At 47.1% G+C, this 17713-nt stretch overlaps 1 protein-coding gene across 2 annotated transcripts in view; it reads right to left on the bottom strand.

The window, feature by feature from the left end:
* il17rd (interleukin 17 receptor D) overlaps positions 1–15741 on the bottom strand; it is a 114895-nt gene extending 99154 nt beyond the window's left edge. Inside the window, exon 1 of one of the 2 annotated variants that reach the window (XM_034165200.1) lies at positions 15581–15741. In XM_034165200.1, coding sequence (XP_034021091.1) covers positions 15581–15694 — 114 coding nt within the window. In that variant the 5' untranslated portion in view covers positions 15695–15741. The remainder of the gene's footprint in view (positions 1–15580) is intronic. The other variant, XM_034165207.1, reaches the window with a different exon arrangement.
* Positions 15742–17713: the final 1972 nt, after the last annotated feature.

The raw sequence follows: 17713 nt of genomic DNA on the forward strand, positions 1-17713 counted from the left end.
AGTGTACTTTTAGCATGGACACACATGAGCTGCACAGCGGAAGTGACAAACAACATTTTCCGTTTTTTACACTAATTGCTCCATATTATATTATAACCCCAAACACTAAGGGGGAAATATACACCACACTGTTTCAGAAAAGTAGTATTTAAAATGCTACGTCGCTATGAAGAATAACTTTATGAGGTGTTTTTCAGCAAAGCTGGTGATCATGTGACCTGATTGGTGACAACAACTAGGGCACACAAGGAGGTTCACAAATCACTGATCAATTCTTCACACGATAATACACAACCTAAAACAGCACCTGTGAATGCTGACCAATCATAGGCCAGCGTTCATGACCCTGCAAAGGTTCTGACTGGTGGTCTGTGTGCAATCAAAGTCCTGTGAGACACAGACGGGGGTCAAACAGCTGCCACATGGTTTGTGAGAAGAGAGTATTTCATTAGTTAAACAAGCTCATGTGAACGCCTCCAGGCTACAAGCTCCGCCCTGTTCCTCTTAATGTCTTACTGTCTCACATACAAACACTACCACATGGGACAACACAACGGCACTGAGACCTCTGGGGGGGGGGGGTTAAATGTTTCAGTGTCCGGTCTAAAACCACGTCAATGATAATAAACCTCTCCAATCTGTGCCCACAACCCGTCTCACACAGTCATTCAGGTCTGAAAACTGATTAGAGTCGGACTGGACTTTCCACAAAAATTCTCACCTCTAACACCACAGACACCACAGATCTGAACCAGACCCAGGTCATGAGGACCACATTCATACTGATCTAAGTCAGGAGGACCAGGTCCATAGTGATCTAACTCAGGAGGAAAACCACTTCCACACTGATCTAAGTCAGGAGGACCGTGTTTATAATGATCTAGGTCACGAAGAAGACCACATCCATACTGATCCAAGTCATGAGGACCATGTCCATAGAGATCATGCCCATACTGATCCGGGTCAGGAGGACCACTTCCATATTGATCCGGATCTATACTGATTTGGGTCAGGAGGACCATGTCCATACTAATGAGATCAACATGAAGACCTGTGTCAGACCTCATCACAGGTCACTCTCAAACGCTGAACATGGGTCTGGAAGCTCACGACAGTGACCCTCCTCTCAGCCTGGATCCAGCATGGACTCAGCGACAGTGTGTGTTGAATTTCCCTTGAATGTGCTTTATGACACGGGTCGTGACAAAGGAACCCCATTGGCTCTGATGACTTTGATGTAACTGGTGACAGAACTAATCTCTGACTGCACGCTGCCTCTGAATCATGCGCTCTGTGATATAAAGTGCTAGATCACATAAAAAATGTCGCACCAATTTGAAAACTGGTCAGAAAGGATTCTGACGTTCCTCACAGTCCGTTGTGGATCCAGAACATGTCTCAAGTGACCAGAAGGGATCAGAATCTGTTCCTATCTGGTGTGAAGCTGTGATGTTAGAGAACTACATGCATGCTCAGCCGTGCACATGCATGCTCAAGCGTGCACGTGCATGCTTCACGAGTTCACAAGCCCCCAAAAAAGTAAAAACTGGAAACAATCAGAACTGCGTGTGTGCTTTCGGGAGCAGCCAACCAGAGATTTCCCACCATAGGAACAAAACCTGCAGCTTCCTCCTCCTGCATGACTACTCCTCAATGACTCCCCACTACTACTCCTCCTCCTCCCCCTCACCAGGAGCAGACTCCTGCTGTGACAGTTTGTCCTTACATAGTTAATCCTTCTCTCCCCATCGGCTGCACCAATCTGAAAATGACAAATTACTTTTTTCCTTTTCCACACACATAGAATCCAGTGATTTCAGCCGGTGCAAATTAGTCAAAACATTTTACATCATTTCAGGTGAGTAAATTTAAACAACACAAAAAACATTTTTCCTCACATTTAAACACATCTTTAAACCAACAGTCCAAAACTCAACAGGAAGCAGCACTCAGAGTGCTCATACCTTTTGCCAACCAACACACAGAGAGCCACACTCAGAGCTTTGTGACATCATAAATTAAGCTCAGTAAAGAAAGCCATAAAAGGAAAAAAAATTCTGATTAGATACAGATTACTACAAAAAATTACTTTAAACACACACTAATTTCATTTTGTTTATGGTAAATGAGGGTATAAAGCTGCAAACGGTTGTTTTAATTTTTGTTTTTTTTATCTGTTTCTAGATTTTAAAATCTTGTGTTGTCTATTTTTTGTGTGTGCATCGTTGTGTTGTAGTTTTTATTTGTAGCATTTATACTGTAAAGTGCTTTGATTCCAGAGAAAGCATCATATAATAATATTGATAATAATAATAGTTATTATTATTATTATTATTATTACAATAAAGTGGCATGGTTCATTGACCACTGGAGACTATCAGTCCAGAAGTATGGAGAAAAACTATTTCAGTATTCCGAAAAACTTGATGGACATCACAGCTAGCCTGAACACAGGTCCTGTGTGTGCTGTGCACAGAGGAGACAGAACCTCTTCCCAATGAATTCTGGCATTCTACAAGGATGTGTTCTGGCTCCCACTTCATGCAGTGTTTGCATGGACTTTGACTTTGCAGAATGTGATCTCATCTTTGAAGAATCAGTGGATACCCTGACTGTGGCACTGGAGAAGCTGAATAAGGAATCGGAGTGTCTGGGTCTGAGATCATGCCTGATCAAGACTAAAGCCCCGTTTACACATAGACGGTAAGAGCTCCCGGGAGCGTCCCGGAAGAGTTTTTGGCCGTCTTAAGGATCACACGCCGTTGTTAACGCCGGCACTAGGGGGCGTGGCTTAGTTCCAGCTTGACCGGGAAAAATTATTCAACATGCCGAATAATTCCGGGAGCGCTCCCGGAGACCTCACGTGACGACAGCGACAACGCGAACAATGGCGTTTGATACTTTTTAATCGCCGTTTCATCCTGCCGCTTCCTGTAGTGCCGCCGTTCTCGTCGCGCCGCGATGACCAATCAGGGACTGAATATGTAGTGACGTGGAGATGTCTGGAGTTTGAAGATGTGAATATGTCCTATATCTGGTAGCAGCCTATGAGCAGGACTTATGTCTCTTTTGTCCTTTATTTTACAATCATGATGTTGTGTGGGCCGCTGAAGAGGAGGTACTGCTGGCCCACCACCACCAGATGGCGCCCTGCTTGAAGTGCGGGCTTCAAGCACGAGAGGGCGTCATAGCAACCGGGAGTGACAGCTGTCACTCGTCATCAGCACCAGCTGTCACTCATCCACATCACATCACCACCACCATAAAGGCCGAACTGCAACTCCACCTCCCCGCCGAGAAATCAGCTACCAGAAGAGGTAATTTCTCTGCTAAACTTAACTCTGACTTATAGTCTGATACCTTTTTGCAGCCGTTTTCCTGTAGTGGTGCCTTATCTGAGGGATTGGTGTTTGGTGTGATCAGCGACGGCGTAGCTTCACACCCCAACCAGATAAGTGGTTAGACAGGAGCTGCACGAGTGTGTGATTGGAGGTGGAGCAGTACCAGGTCTGACAGCTGGAGACGGTGGCCACCTGGGGATCCAGAACTTGGCGGCTCTGGTGTTCTTCAGATCCGTTGGCAGTGAGGGCCATGTGGGATCCGGCTCGGTTCTGGACGGACGTCTCCTATTCTCAAGCCTGCCCACACATCACTCAACATATAATTGTTTGTAGTACCAAAACTGTATTTGTCTGTATTCCGTTGTGCACTTCACAACATTAAACTGTTACTGTTTGGCTTATCCATTGCCCGTTCATTTAACGCCCCCTGTTGTGGGTCCGTGTTCCTACGTCTTCACAACAGGATTTCTCGGCCAGCGTCATGGATCCCGAGGGGCGTCAACCATCGCTTGAACAGCCAATGGAAGAGCGAGGTGCACAGGCGTCAGCAGGAGGCATGTTAGGCGAGCTGCAGCAAATCTTAACCGCTTTCACTGCTCGGTTGGACTTAGTCACCGAGCAGAGCGTTATTCTCAATCGGAGGATGGAGGCTCTCACCGCCCAGGTGGAAGCGCATGCTCAGGGCGCTGCTGCAGCACCTCCTCCTGCTGACCGAATGCCAGAAACAGACGTTCCACTGGTCGTTCAACGAACCCCCCCACCTTCCCCTGAAGCATACATAAGCCCTCCGGAGCAGTACGGAGGTTGTGTTGAGACATGCGCGGACTTCTTGATGCAGTGCTCGCTCGTCTTTTCACAGCGTCCCGTCATGTACACGTCAGACGCTAGCCGGGTGGCTTACGTTATAAATTTGCTTCGAGGAGAGGCATGCGCCTGGGCTACGGCGCTCTGGGAGCAGAATTCCCGGCTCCTAACGACATATACTGGGTTTGTGAGGGAGTTCCGACAGGTGTTCGACCACCCTCATAGAGGCGAGACCGCTTCAAGCGTGCTGCTGTCGATAAGACAGGGGTGTCGGAGCGCAGCTAAGTATGCAGTCAACTTCCGCACTGCGGCAGCGCGAGACGGCTGGAATGCTGTTGCCCTCCGCGCCGCCTTTGTAAACAGACTGTCTCTGGTCCTTAAGGAGCACATGGTGGCGTAGGACGAGCCGCGGGATTTAGACGGGCTTATCGACCTGGTTATACGGTTAGACAACCGATTAACAGAACACCGACGGGAGCGAGACGAAGGGCGTGGTCAGGCACAAGCCGTCCCTCTTCCTCCGGGGTCCGAAAAGGAGCCGTCTTCCCCACGCTCCACAGCCAGGGTACTCCACGTGACGACAGCTCCCCCCTGCTGATGTTGCTATGGAAACGAGCAGGGCCAAAAGGCGATCAGATCAGAGACAAAAGAGGCTGGTCCGTGGGGAGTGTTTTCTCTGCAGCTCAACCAAGCACACACAGAAAAAAATGCCCCAAACGGTCAATACAGCAGCACTCGTCCTTAGAGACTGGGCTAAGGGTGGGTCACAATACCCACGCGGGGAGACCCCAAAAATCTGCACGCATAACAATCACGATCCTGAGTGGGGATCTAACCCTTCACGCCCCAGCACTGGTGGACACGAGGTCGGAGGGGAATCTGCTGGACAGCACATGGGCAAGGGAAGTCGGGCTCCCTCTAGTGGCTCTACCTTCACCTTTGCAGGTACGGGCACTAGATGGCACCCTTCTTCCATTAATCACACACCAGACACAGCCAGTGACATTGGTGGTGTCTGGTAATCACAGGGAGGAGATTGTGTTTTATGTAACACCTTCTACCTCCCGTACGATTGTGCCATTGATTTGATCCCGGGCATTGAGTACCCGTCCAGCAGGCTGTACAACCTCTCACGTCCTGAGCGAGAATCAATGGAGACCTACATCCGGGACTCATTAGCTGTCGGGCTGATCTGGAACTCCACCTCCCCGATGGGTGCAGGTTTCTTTTTCGTGGGCAAAAAGGACGGCGGACTCCGTCCATGCATTGATTACAGGGGGCTGAATGAGATCACGGTTCGCAACCGATACCCTCTGCCCCTGTTAGATTCAGTGTTCACGCCCCTGCATGGAGCCCAAATTTTCACAAAACTGGATCTCAGGAATGCGTACCACCTGGTTCGGATCCGGAAGGGAGACGAATGGAAGACGGCATTTAACACCCCGTTAGGTCACTTTGAGTACCTGCTCATGCCATTCGGCCTCACTAACGCCCCCGCGACGTTCCAAGCTTTGGTTAATGACGTCTTGCGGGACTTCCTGCATCGGTTTGTCTTCGTATATCTAGACGATATACTCATCTTTTCCCCGGATCCTGAGACTCATGTTACGCATGTACGTCAGGTCCTGCAGCGGTTGTTGGAGAACCGGCTATTTGTGAAGGGCGAGAAGTGCGACTTCCACCATACTTCTTTGTCCTTCCTGGGGTTCATCATCTCCTCGAACTCCGTCGCACCCAATCCGGCCAAGGTAGCAGCGGTGAGAGATTGGCCCCAACCAACAAACCGTAGGAAACTACAATAGTTCCTCGGTTTTGCTAATTTTTACCGGAGGTTCATCAAGGGCTATAGTCAGGTGGTTAGCCCCCTGACAGCCCTGACTCCACTAAAGTCCCCTTCACCTGGTCGGATCGGTGCGAAGCCGCGTTTAGGGAGTTGAAACGCCGGTTCTCGACTGCACCAGTTCTGGTGCAGCCCGATCCAAATCGCAAGTTTATAGTTGAAGTGGATGCCTCTGACTCAGGGATAGGAGCCGTGCTATCCCAGAGCGGGGAGTCCGACAAGGTTCTCCACCCATGTGCCTATTTTTCCCGCAGGTTGACCCCGGCTGAAAGGAATTATGACGTCGGCAATCAGGAACTTCTTGCGGTGAAGGAGGCTCTGGAGGAGTGGAGACACCTGTTGGAAGGAGCTTCGGTACCATTCACGGTTTTCACAGACCATCGGAACCTGGAGTACATCCGGAACGCCAAGCGTCTGAACCCCAGGCAAGCCCGCTGGTGACTGTTCTTCGGGCGTTTTGACTTTCGGATCATATACCGCCCCGGGACGAAGAACCAACGGTCTGACGCCCTGTCCCGGGTGCACGAGGAGGAAGTCAGGACCGAGCTGTCAGACCCAACAGAAACCATCATCCCCGAGTCCACTGTCATGGCCACCCTCACCTGGGACGTGGAGAAGACTGTCCGGGAGGCCCTGACACGGAACCCGGACCCGAAAGCGGACCACCAAAAGACCCAAGGCCTCCTCCAGCCTCTGCCAGTGCCTCATCGCCCCTGGTCTCACATCGGCCTGGACTTCGTCACGGGCCTCCCGCCGTCCCAGGGCAAGACTACCATCCTCACGATAGTGGACCGGTTCTCCAAGGCGGCCCATTTCGTGGCCCTCCCGAAGCTCCCGACGGCCCAGGAGACTGCAGACCTCCTGGTCCACCATGTCGTGCGTCTGCATGGGATTCCATCGGACATTGTCTCAGATCGTAGTCCTCAGTTCTCCTCCCAGGTCTGGAGGAGTTTCTGCAGGGAACTGGGGGCCACCGTAAGTCTCTCATCTGGGTACTACCCCCAGACGAACGGGCAGGCAGAGCGGACGAATCAGGAATTGGAGCAGGCCCTCCGCTGCGTGACCTCCGCGCACCCGACGGCCTGGAGTGACCATCTGGCCTGGATCGAGTATGCTCATAATAGCCAAGTGTCCTCTGCCACCAGCCTCTCCCCATTCGAGGTATGTTTGGGGTACCAGCCCCCATTATTTCCGCTAGTGGAGGGAGAGGTCGGGGTGCCCTCGGTGCAGGCCCATCTGAGGAGGTGCCGTCGGGTGTGGAGTACTGCCCGCTCTACCCTGCTCAAAGCCCAGACGAGGGCTAAGGCCCATGCAGACCGCCGGCGTGCCCCGGCCCCTACGTATCAGCCCGGGCAGGTGGTCTGGCTATCTACAAAGGACATCCCCCTGCAGGTGGAATCCCAAAAACTTAAGGACAGATTCATAGGACCCTTCACCATCCTAAAAGTCCTCAGTCCTGCCGCAGTGAAGCTGGCAGCTTTAGCTGGATACACCCGGTTTTTCACGTGTCACGACTCAAACCCTGCCACACCTCTCCCCTCTGTGCCCCTGGACCGGCGCCGCCGCCGCAGCCGTTTTCCTGTAGTGGTGCCTTATCTGAGGGATTGGCGTTTGGTGTGATCAGCGACGGCTTCGCTTCACACCCCAACCAGATAAGTGGTTAGACAGGAGCTGCACGAGTGTGTGATTGGAGGTGGAGCAGTACCAGGTCTGACAGCTGGAGACGGTGGCCACCTGGGGATCCAGGACTTGGCGGCTCCGGTGTTCTTCATATCCGTTGGCGGTGAGGGCCGTGTGGGATCCGGCTCGGTTCTGGACGGACGTCTCCTATCCTCAAGCCTGCCCACACGTCACTCAACATATGTGGTCTGTCCATAAATTAACGGTCCTTTTTATTTTTTTTTAAAACTATATGGATTTCATTCATATGTTTTTACGTCAGACATGCTTGAACCCTCGTGCGCATGCGTGAGTTTTTCCACGCCTGTCAGTGATGTCATTCGCCTGTGAGCACGCCTTGTGGAAGGAGTGGTCCCGCCCCCTCGTCGGTGTTATGGTCTGGACGCAGGTTGAGGAGCGGTCCAGCGTCTGACTGAACCCAGCACTAAATAACCAGAAGCAGTTCCAAAAGAAACAAATTTATTTTCTTCCCACTATGCTGTACACAAAATACATGTCTATCTCGGCTGTCAGTGCTTACCAGTCGAGTGAGTATAAAAAAACTTGTGGAGAGCTGGACATGTCCCAACTTGTCCTCTAACACTCCGAAACGGAGGTGTTCCTTTGTCTCGCTTCATCAACGAATCGGTCGTGACGCGCGAAGCCTCCGCCGGCTTTCCATGACAAAATCTCTTGTTAAAAGTGAAATCTGCCGGAAAATGGCTGATGTCCAGGTCTTGTGATAACCAGAGAAAGAGCACACGACGGTCTCGTATCCACAGAGCCATCAGCTTAGAAATGATCCAGTGGTTTGTGCCGCATCGACCGTCCTTAAAGGGGTCCTTAAAGCTGTAGTTAAAGTCCTTATTCTCTGTGAAGCTCGTAAAATTTTCACTGAAAGCCAGATAAATTTTTCGAATGGTTTCTAGGTGCCAGTCTCTAACAGCTTCTGAAAAAATTCTGATGGAAAAAAGTCCTTTTCATTCCGCCATTTCCAGACAATGAAAATCCGACGAGGGGGCGGGACCACTCCTTCCACAAGGCGTGCTCACAGGCGAATGACGCCACCGACAGGCGTGGAAAAACTCACGCATGCACACGAGGGTTCAAGCATGTCTGACGTAAAAGCATATGAATGAAATCCATATAGTTTTTGAAAAAAATAAAAAGGTACGATACTTTATGGACAGACCTCGTATAATTGTTTGTAGTACCAAAACTGTATTTGTCTGTATTCCGTTGTGCACTTCACAACATTAAATTGTTACTGTTTGGCTTATCCATTGCCCGTTCATTTAACGCTCCCTGTTGTGGGTCCGTGTTCCTACATCTTCACAACACATGACAGAGTTTTTGGAGCGAGCAGCAGCACCACAGCAGCGTGGAGCAGAGGTTCTTTTTATTTTTATTTTACGTGCCTGCGCACGCGAATCGTCCCGGAGATTATTTTGCTTATTAGCTACACAGCTGTATAATAAAGCAAATGGTGACTGGCTTCTAAACACAATTATGACAGAGTTTTTTGGGGGAAGCGCGAGGAGGAGCCCCACAGCAAACAGCAGCAGCAGGGAGCGGAGTTTCTTTTTTTCTTTCTTTTTTTTACGTGCGCGCAAGCGAATCGTCTGTAGAGAATATTTTATTAACTACACAGATGTATAATAAAACAAATGGTGACTGGTTTCTAAACACAATTATGACAGAGTTTTTTGGGTGAAAGAGCGAGGAGGAGCCCCGCTGCGCGCGCTCTGCCCCTTTCCACAGCGAAAACAGCCGGAACTACCGCGAACTTCGGTCTACGTACTACTCGCCGACAAAACCATCTATGTGTAACCTGGGCTTTAGATCCAGGCTTTCATTGACTTCCTGGACTCGTCAATCAGAGATATAGCTCTATGTGGTCAAAGTGTAGAACTTGTAGAGACATTCACTGAACTTGGTTGTGACTTTCATGTCTCTGGATCCTCAGACTATAGTGCAGCAGATAACTGAAACAATTGTGCAAATGGTGATACAAGCACTAAAGTTGGTACAAATACTCTTTAGACATTACTCTTTTGAACAAACCGACTGGCCACTTGAATTTTCAATAAGCGGCCAGGTGGGGTCAATTAAAGAATTACACAGGGGTCAAAATTAAAAATGCTCAAATCTTTTTGAAAGCTACACCACATTATTTGTCTGATCGTAAAGATTCCAAAAAGGTATAGTTTGGACTATCTATGACTGAATGATCAGGAGTTATGGGGTAAAAACAGCAAAAATGGTGACAAAGGTCAGTTTCGGTTTGTACAGGGGTCAAAAGTTAAAGTTCCTTCAATTTTGGTAAAAAGTGATGCAAATTATTGGTTGAGCTAATAGGAATAATAAATGGAATAGTTTTGATTGTGTTGAATGTTTGGTCTCCAAAGTAAAGGTCAAATAAGGTCAACGTCCATTGGATTCTTTGACATGTGACATATGTTACCCTGTAACATGATAACTAAGCATGATACATGGTCCAAACTATTCCTTTTTAAAACCCTGTTAACTCAACTAATAATTTGCATCATGTTTTACCAAAATTGGAGCAACTTTAACTTTTGACCCCTGTACAAACTGAAAGTGATCTTTGTCACCATTTTTGCTGTTTTTACCCCATAACTCCAGAACATTCAGTCATAGATAGTCCAAACTATACCTTTTTGGAATATTTACAATCAGACAAATAATGTGGTGTAGTTTTCAAAATGATATAAGGATTTATAATTTTGACCCCTGTGTAATTCTTCAATTGACCCCTACCTGGCCGCCTATTGAAAATTCAAGTGGCCAGTTGGTTTGTTTAAAAGAGTAATATCTAAGGAGTATTTGTGCCAATTTTGGTGCTTGTATCACCATTTGCATGATTTTGCTCTAAATATTCTCTTAGCTGCTGCACTACTATGACATCCAAGGTCCAAGTTTTTAGGGTCCCGGTACTTCCTGTCTTAAGCCCCTTTCACACCGGGGGTGCTCCTGGTTTCTCCCAGTTGCGCCATGCGTCATTATGACGATGCCACGTGGAAGCAACTCAGTGCCGAGATGATGCAGCTCGGCGCCACAACAGTGCGAGGGGCGCAAAGGAGGAAGCAAGTCGGGCGCCGAAAAATTAAAGCTGTTTAATTTTTTTGGCGTCCTGTGATCGACACAGAAAGGAAGTGGTTCCAGCGCAAGTCGGGGCAAAGAGGCGTGACTTACCCGGCGTGACTTTGGAAGCCAATTTGTGATTCCTGCTGTGTTCCATTGTTCCCGCAGTATAAATCACGCAGGATTGTTTTTATACCGTGTACTTAATGCAGTAAAAACTACACACTGAAAAAAAAGACCACCAAAAAATGCTGATTGCAGCTCAGCTCCTTCTCTGTGTGGAGCTGTCTGGTAAAGAGAAGCACTGTGAGGCAGCAGCAGCTTCTTCTCTCACAAATGTGTTTAAATAAAATCCATGAAAGTCCTGCTCACAGACTGACTGCCAGAAATATCCAGTAAAAAGTCCAGACATCTCTAGTCCACTCATGGACGTTCATTTACGTGTGCACATGTGAACAATTAAAAAAAAAAAGTCTGGCTGCAGGCATTAGTTCCTTGTTCTCTGCTCAAACTCTCACATCACAGTTTAAAAAAAAAGACAAAAAAGGACATAAGTCCTGAGACAGGACATGTCAACATCAAGTAGAACTCCAGACATCTCCACATTTGCTTACGGACGGTTCGCTCGCACGCGAGCGTGTGTGCGAATCTCGCAGTCAAAGGAGGAAAGATAAACTATAACAGAGCGCAGACCTGCAGCTCTGCACAAGAACAAATATAAAGTAGAAGTGAAGTCAGAGTGCACAGTCTGTCTGCAGCCAAACTGTGCACTCTGACTTCTCTGTGCAGAGAACCTGCAGGCTGCGTTCTCACCTCCTCTCTGCCCCCTGCTGTGCGCACCTGACGCAGATATTCCTGCGTCATCATGACACCACAGGAAGCAACTGGGAGCAGCCCCGGTGTGAAAGGGGCTTTATTGTTTGGTTTTCACTACTTTGATGGTTACTTTGGGAGATTTAGTTGAGGAGTGTCACTTGCATTGTGAGTGAGGGTCAGCTATGACATTTCGGTCATGTATCGTGATAAGGTGCACTGACACTTGCATGACTTTGATTCACGCACTTGCACACCTGTGTCGTGCAGGAGAGTAAACTCATCTTTAACGGGTGTAGACTGAACGTGAGAGGGCCGCCGACACGTGCAACTGCACAAAGAGAATTTTGAAATGTTCAAAAAAATCCTTCATGCATAAATGTCATGCTGTGTGGCATGATATGCTCGCCAACACGACGTGCAGCTCATCAAGCGGAGTAAAGAAGAAGTGAACAGAGCGAGTGGTTGCGTCAGCGGATCGCGTCAGAGCGCAGCTCGTCTGAACGATTATAAGGAGATGTTAAATGTGTCATAAACATACTTTTACAGCTGCACACAAGACGAAAAGAACATCCAACTGTTTTATCAAGCCATGACAATATAAACATAACAAATAATTACCTTTTTAGACGGCTCCAAATGCCTTCTCCAGTTCATTCAGCATGTGGGTGAACGGGGCTGCTGGAGTGGTCCTCTGTGATTCAGGAAGTGATCAGAACCGTTTTCAACAGACAACTTGCAGAGAAAATGATTAATCCACTACGAAATAATTATTTTACATAAGCAGCGTCCAGCGTAGAGCACGTGGCAGGCGGTGTAACAAAGGACGGCATCCACCTGGGAACACAGCGGGTGGGATCGTCACGACGACGTGCATGCAAGTGCGTGCATCAAAGTCATGCAAGTGTCAGCGCAGATTTTCTCTGTACATGATCCACCACACAGGTACCTCGGTGATGAGGACCCCAGCAACTGGACAAGGCCATTGAAGTTTGTTATATCACTGTGCAATGACAATAAATCTCTATGCTATTCTCTTCCAAGAAGACACGCATGCTTCACCTGGCTGATTATGTTTGACAGATGGGGATGGACTGGATGTATGCCTGGGTGGTTACCACCCAGGACCCGAGGTGGCTCTGTGGTGTTGTGAATATGGTGAAGCATGTCCACTTGGTAAGTTCTTGAGGTTTTTAGTTCCATAACTGGTTCCTGCAATATTAAACTCTCATTAAAATGATATTTTCTCTATAACAGAACTCAGTCCTTCAGGAACAATTGTTATTTCAGGCATTTCCTCAGATGATCCCACCCCCACTCTAGAACGCTTCAACAGAACCATTTTTTTCTGCAGCATCCATCCTTCCCAGCCGGGTCCAGAAAACCAGGGAACACACGTGTTTCACATTGGACTCCCACCCAGCCGTGACACTGTGTGATGCCAAAAACACACTGAAGCCCTGATGGGATACATGGTTACAGACGGAAACCTGATTTAAGACGAAGGTAGAGAGAGACAGAGGAAGCAGCGCACCGCGTCTTCCTCTGCTGGGACAGATGTGATGAATTCAACAGATGTCTTCAAACTCTGAGAAAATGAAGAACAGAATAAAACAAAAACACACACAGTGCAGACACACTATCAGGTATTACAAAATAAAACCGCAGCGCGCCGGCACAAAACTTATGAAAGACAAAGTTCTTCCCTTTAAGTTTAAAGAAAAATACAGCTGTGACATCTTTATGATGTCATTTTGTAAAAATAGCTGGAATAATAAAATGCAAACAGGAGAAAAGTAAAGTGCAGAAGAAAACTCTCTTAACCACTGTGTGTTTTTCCGTTTCAGCTGAAAATGTCAATGACACGACACACAGTGTTGTCCACTCCCACAGAATACCTGAGTGGAATGTGAATAAGAGAGGAACACTGTTCAGCGCAAGTGGAAATGTCTGAAGAAATGTGGAGGATTTGTTAACGATCAGAAACACAGACTGTGAATGTACTGGCCCACTGGAAAACACTTTACGACCTCACACCTGTAGAACAGCTGACCCCGCTCACCCTCTTTGATGTGAATGAAAGGGGAAGCAGGGAGACAGAGAAACTGTGTATGTGTGTGTGTGTGTGTGTGTGTGTGTGTGTGTGTGTGTGTGTGTGTGTGTGTGTGTGTGTGTGTGTGTGTGTGTGTGTGTGTCTCTGTGTGGAGGGGGGAGGGGTTAGAGGAATGTTTGAGCTGAGTACACAATGTGAAGCTTCCTGTAGAAAACACTTCAAAGCCAGAGAGGAAACAAGATCAGACACAACCTCGCTCAGCGACAGGACTTCAAACACAGCCACAACTCCAAATTCAAACCTGCAGCCAGCCACCACGTCTGTGCCCACCGCCGCTTTCATTTATACACAAAATATCAATTAAAACATCTGATAAATAAATAAACAGGCAGTGGTATGACAGACTGACCAGAATGGTCAGAACCAGAATGACCCCAAATCCACAATCCCAACTATTTTCCTGTCACTGGAATTTTAAATGGATTTTTAAAATTAAATTTCAGAATAAAATTGTATTTATTTATGTAGACTCAAAGAGGACCAGTCTTCAAATTTTGTGTATTTTACATGACCAGGATTTTGATGACCATGGTACAAATTTCATAAAGCTCACTTTCTGACTGAGTGCTAACAGGAATAAATGAAGCTGCTGCAGACAGAAAGTGAAACATGTAAAGCTGCTGATGGTTCCATTGCACTGCCGAACGCCAGCACGGTACACAGGCCCCGCTAACAAAAACAAACTTACAACACGGGCAACATATTTTGCTGGCAAATTGTTTACATCACATGTGCAAAATCTAATAAAGATCAGCAGCTCTAAACTCTGAGAATCCCAACATAGGTCATGAAATGAGAAGCAGAGATGTGCTAAAATGAAGCAGGAAGATTTAACACACTCTGGACAAGCTTTCTGGAAGTAATGAAGCCGAAAAAATAAGTTTTCCTCTTTCTATCTGTGTGTGTGTGTGTGTGTGTGTGCTCCTGTTCATTATTGGAAGGTGAAACAATCAGACGCTTTTATGTTTCTGAAACTGGCCACCACTTCTGGAAGAGTGCTATGCATTTCTAGAATAAGAACAAGATTCAGCAATAATGTTTCAGCTGCTAAGGGGTTTTGAAAATCACTTTCTCTTCAGTAGTTTAGGTGCCAGTTTCACTGAGAGGCAAAGAAAGTCTTCCAGCATGGTCCAACTTCTGAAGGTGCACAAGAACTTCTGGAGTCACATGATGCTGTGCACACTTCTGGAAGTCTTGTACAGCATCAGAGTAAGTGGACAGCATCAGAGTAAGTGGTCTGGATCTAGGATTTGGAAGTAAACCGTATCCAGTCTGATCACATACAGCAGCAGAAATACAGAAGTTTTCAAGTTTTGTCTGATCAACTGAAGATCAAAAATCCCCTTCAGGGTGCAGATCGAACCATGAATGAGTGAAACATTCGGGTCACAGAGGTCAAAGGGCGCAGTGTGCCTCAGGTTTCAACTGTTGATGGACTTCAGTGCGTTGCTCAAGGGCACGAGAATCGACCCCAGCGTTAACCAACAGACCACGAATAACTCATTTTTTTATGTCGGGATGCTTTCAAAGGCATTTCCACATAATTTACAGAAATATATTTTCTCAATTTTCCACTTAAAATTACAAACGTTTAGAAGGTTTAATTTCACTGTGTACCTGAGACGAAGTAAAGCGGAGATAAAAATCCAGCTAAAGTGTGTTTTTCGGTGATTTCGGTGTTTAAATAAAGTGAATTAATGTTAAATCAGCGGCTTTATAAACGGAGTTCAGTTTAACGTACAATAAGACCCACAGGAGTGACACGATCAGTCCGAATTTTATGAAACTACGAAGTTCAATTAACGTCATATAAACGACACAAAATGACTTTTATAAGAAAATAAAATCAGAACGTCTGAGACTCGGAACAACTTTTAAAAACAAAGTTACTTTTGTTGTCTTTACCTTCAAAGCGCAACGCTCCTGGTTTGTTCTTTTGTTGGCTGAAGATGAAGAAGAGAAAGATAAAAATAAAAAGAAAGCAGAAAGAGAGACGGAGAAAGTCCGAGGAGCCGCCATTACGGCATCAGGTCTGAACCGGTCTGAGACTGAACCAACCACCGGGTCTGAGAGAGAGAGAGAGGGAGAGAGGGGGGAGAGAGAGGGAGAGAGAGGAGAGAGAGAGACAGAGAGAGGGAGAGAGGGGGGAGAGAGAGGGGAGAGAGAGGGAGAGAGGGGGGGAGGGAGAGGGAGAGAGGGGGGAGAGAGAGGGAGAGAGAGAGACAGAGAGAGGGGGAGGGAGAGAGAGGGAGAGAGAGAGGGAGGGAGAGAGAGGGAGAGAGAGGGGGGAGGGAGAGGGAGAGAGGGGGGAGAGAGAGAGGGGGAAAGAGGGGAGAGAGAGGGGGGAGAAAGAGAGAGAGAAGGGGGAGACAGACAGCTCTGCCCTCTTGCCCTGCAGCAGACCATGCTGGTCGGGAGCCCCAGCTGTATGTACCGTAGGTTGGCCTGAATGTCCATAATGTCCTTCTCGAATGTTGCCATGGCTACCTTGACCCTAGCTGTACAATGGGAAGTATATTGTTGACACAAAATCTGAGTCTGAGTTTTGCCGGCCTCCCACCACTGACTCACTGTGCTGCAAACACCACCCCATCTAAAACCCGAACCCATGTGTATTGTCGGTCCTCTGGATGTGTGACCCTCCATGTGTCCAACAAATTCACCTCATGTAAAAAAAACAGCCAGAGAGGAACCCAACTGCAAATGTGGCTCCTTACCAACCCAATCCAGTGACATATCTACGGGGCAGTTGAAGTCACCCCCAACACCAAACAGTCACCAGGATCCTGTTGAACTAAAATGTGCATCACCTCTCTGAATAACCCCACCTGCTCCGAGCCCTTATTGTGTGCATAGATATTTGTGAACACAATGGTCAACCCCTCGACCTGAGCCCTGACCAACACAACCTGACCCTGCACAATCTCAGTGGTGGATAAAACAGTGATATTAAGATGAGGAGAAAACAAAACCACCACTCCAGCACTGATGTTGGAGCCATGACTTTGATAAAACGGTCCCCTCCACCACCGAGCCCAGTCCACTTATTATCTGAGTCAGAGTAAGTCTCCTGCAGGAACAACACCTGTAACCCCCTTTGTTCAAAGAGCTCAGAGACCAAGGCCCTCCTCCGGACGTCCCTGCCACCATTCATGTTCAAAGAGCCCACCCTCAGATGATGCATGTGGACTGAGTGGCAAGAAAACAGAGAAAAAGACAGATAGAGAAGATAGAACAACCGGTGAGACACACTCAGACTCTATCTAGTCAATTTACGACTCCTGAGACCTCGTCCCCACTTGGACAGAGATGCATTCCCCAAAGCAGTGATGTGTTTTCTCAGTCTGTATCGCTTCTTCTCATCCAGCAGGTCCAAGCCAACAAGCTTCCTCAACACTTTAACAGATTTAACAAATTTCTCTGTGTCGGGAAAATAATCCGCACCTTTCACTGATTTACCAAATGAATCATTCAGGAAGCTGTTGATGTTCTGCAATGTGTAAGGGAAGCCAGGGCACAGTGAATCAGAAGTGTTGTTTTGTGGCAGCATAAACACATTATGCAGAGGTTTATGTCATTCTATTGTGGATTTAATACAGCAAGTTATTGTCTATAAGGCTGTGTTATTTATGTCTCCCCAAGTGTAATTTACAGGTGTTTAGAATCAATTTTAAAATTCTTGATTCACTGTCCCCCGAACACTAATTCACGGTGCACAGTGAATCAACTTAGAATATAATGAAAAAACACATTATTATAAAGATTTCTTCAAAATTATTAAATATATGCTGGGGGGCGCATACAAACTATAATCCAGCAAACCAGCTATGTAATGTGTGAGTGTCTTATATAGTGATATAAGTCCTGTAGAAACTATTAGAAATACAACTGCCACCATTTCTGTTCAAACATGAAAATAGTTGTTCATATACACAAATTATAGAAATAATTCATGGAAAAACAAATGTAGAAGCTTCAACAAGTAATATTTGTCATCCACTTGATACTGGGGCTTAGTAAACCACTTTCTAGACTGAT

The sequence above is a fragment of the Thalassophryne amazonica genome, chromosome 3 (assembly GCF_902500255.1).
Source record: "Thalassophryne amazonica chromosome 3, fThaAma1.1, whole genome shotgun sequence".
Taxonomy (NCBI): Eukaryota; Metazoa; Chordata; class Actinopteri; order Batrachoidiformes; family Batrachoididae; genus Thalassophryne; species Thalassophryne amazonica.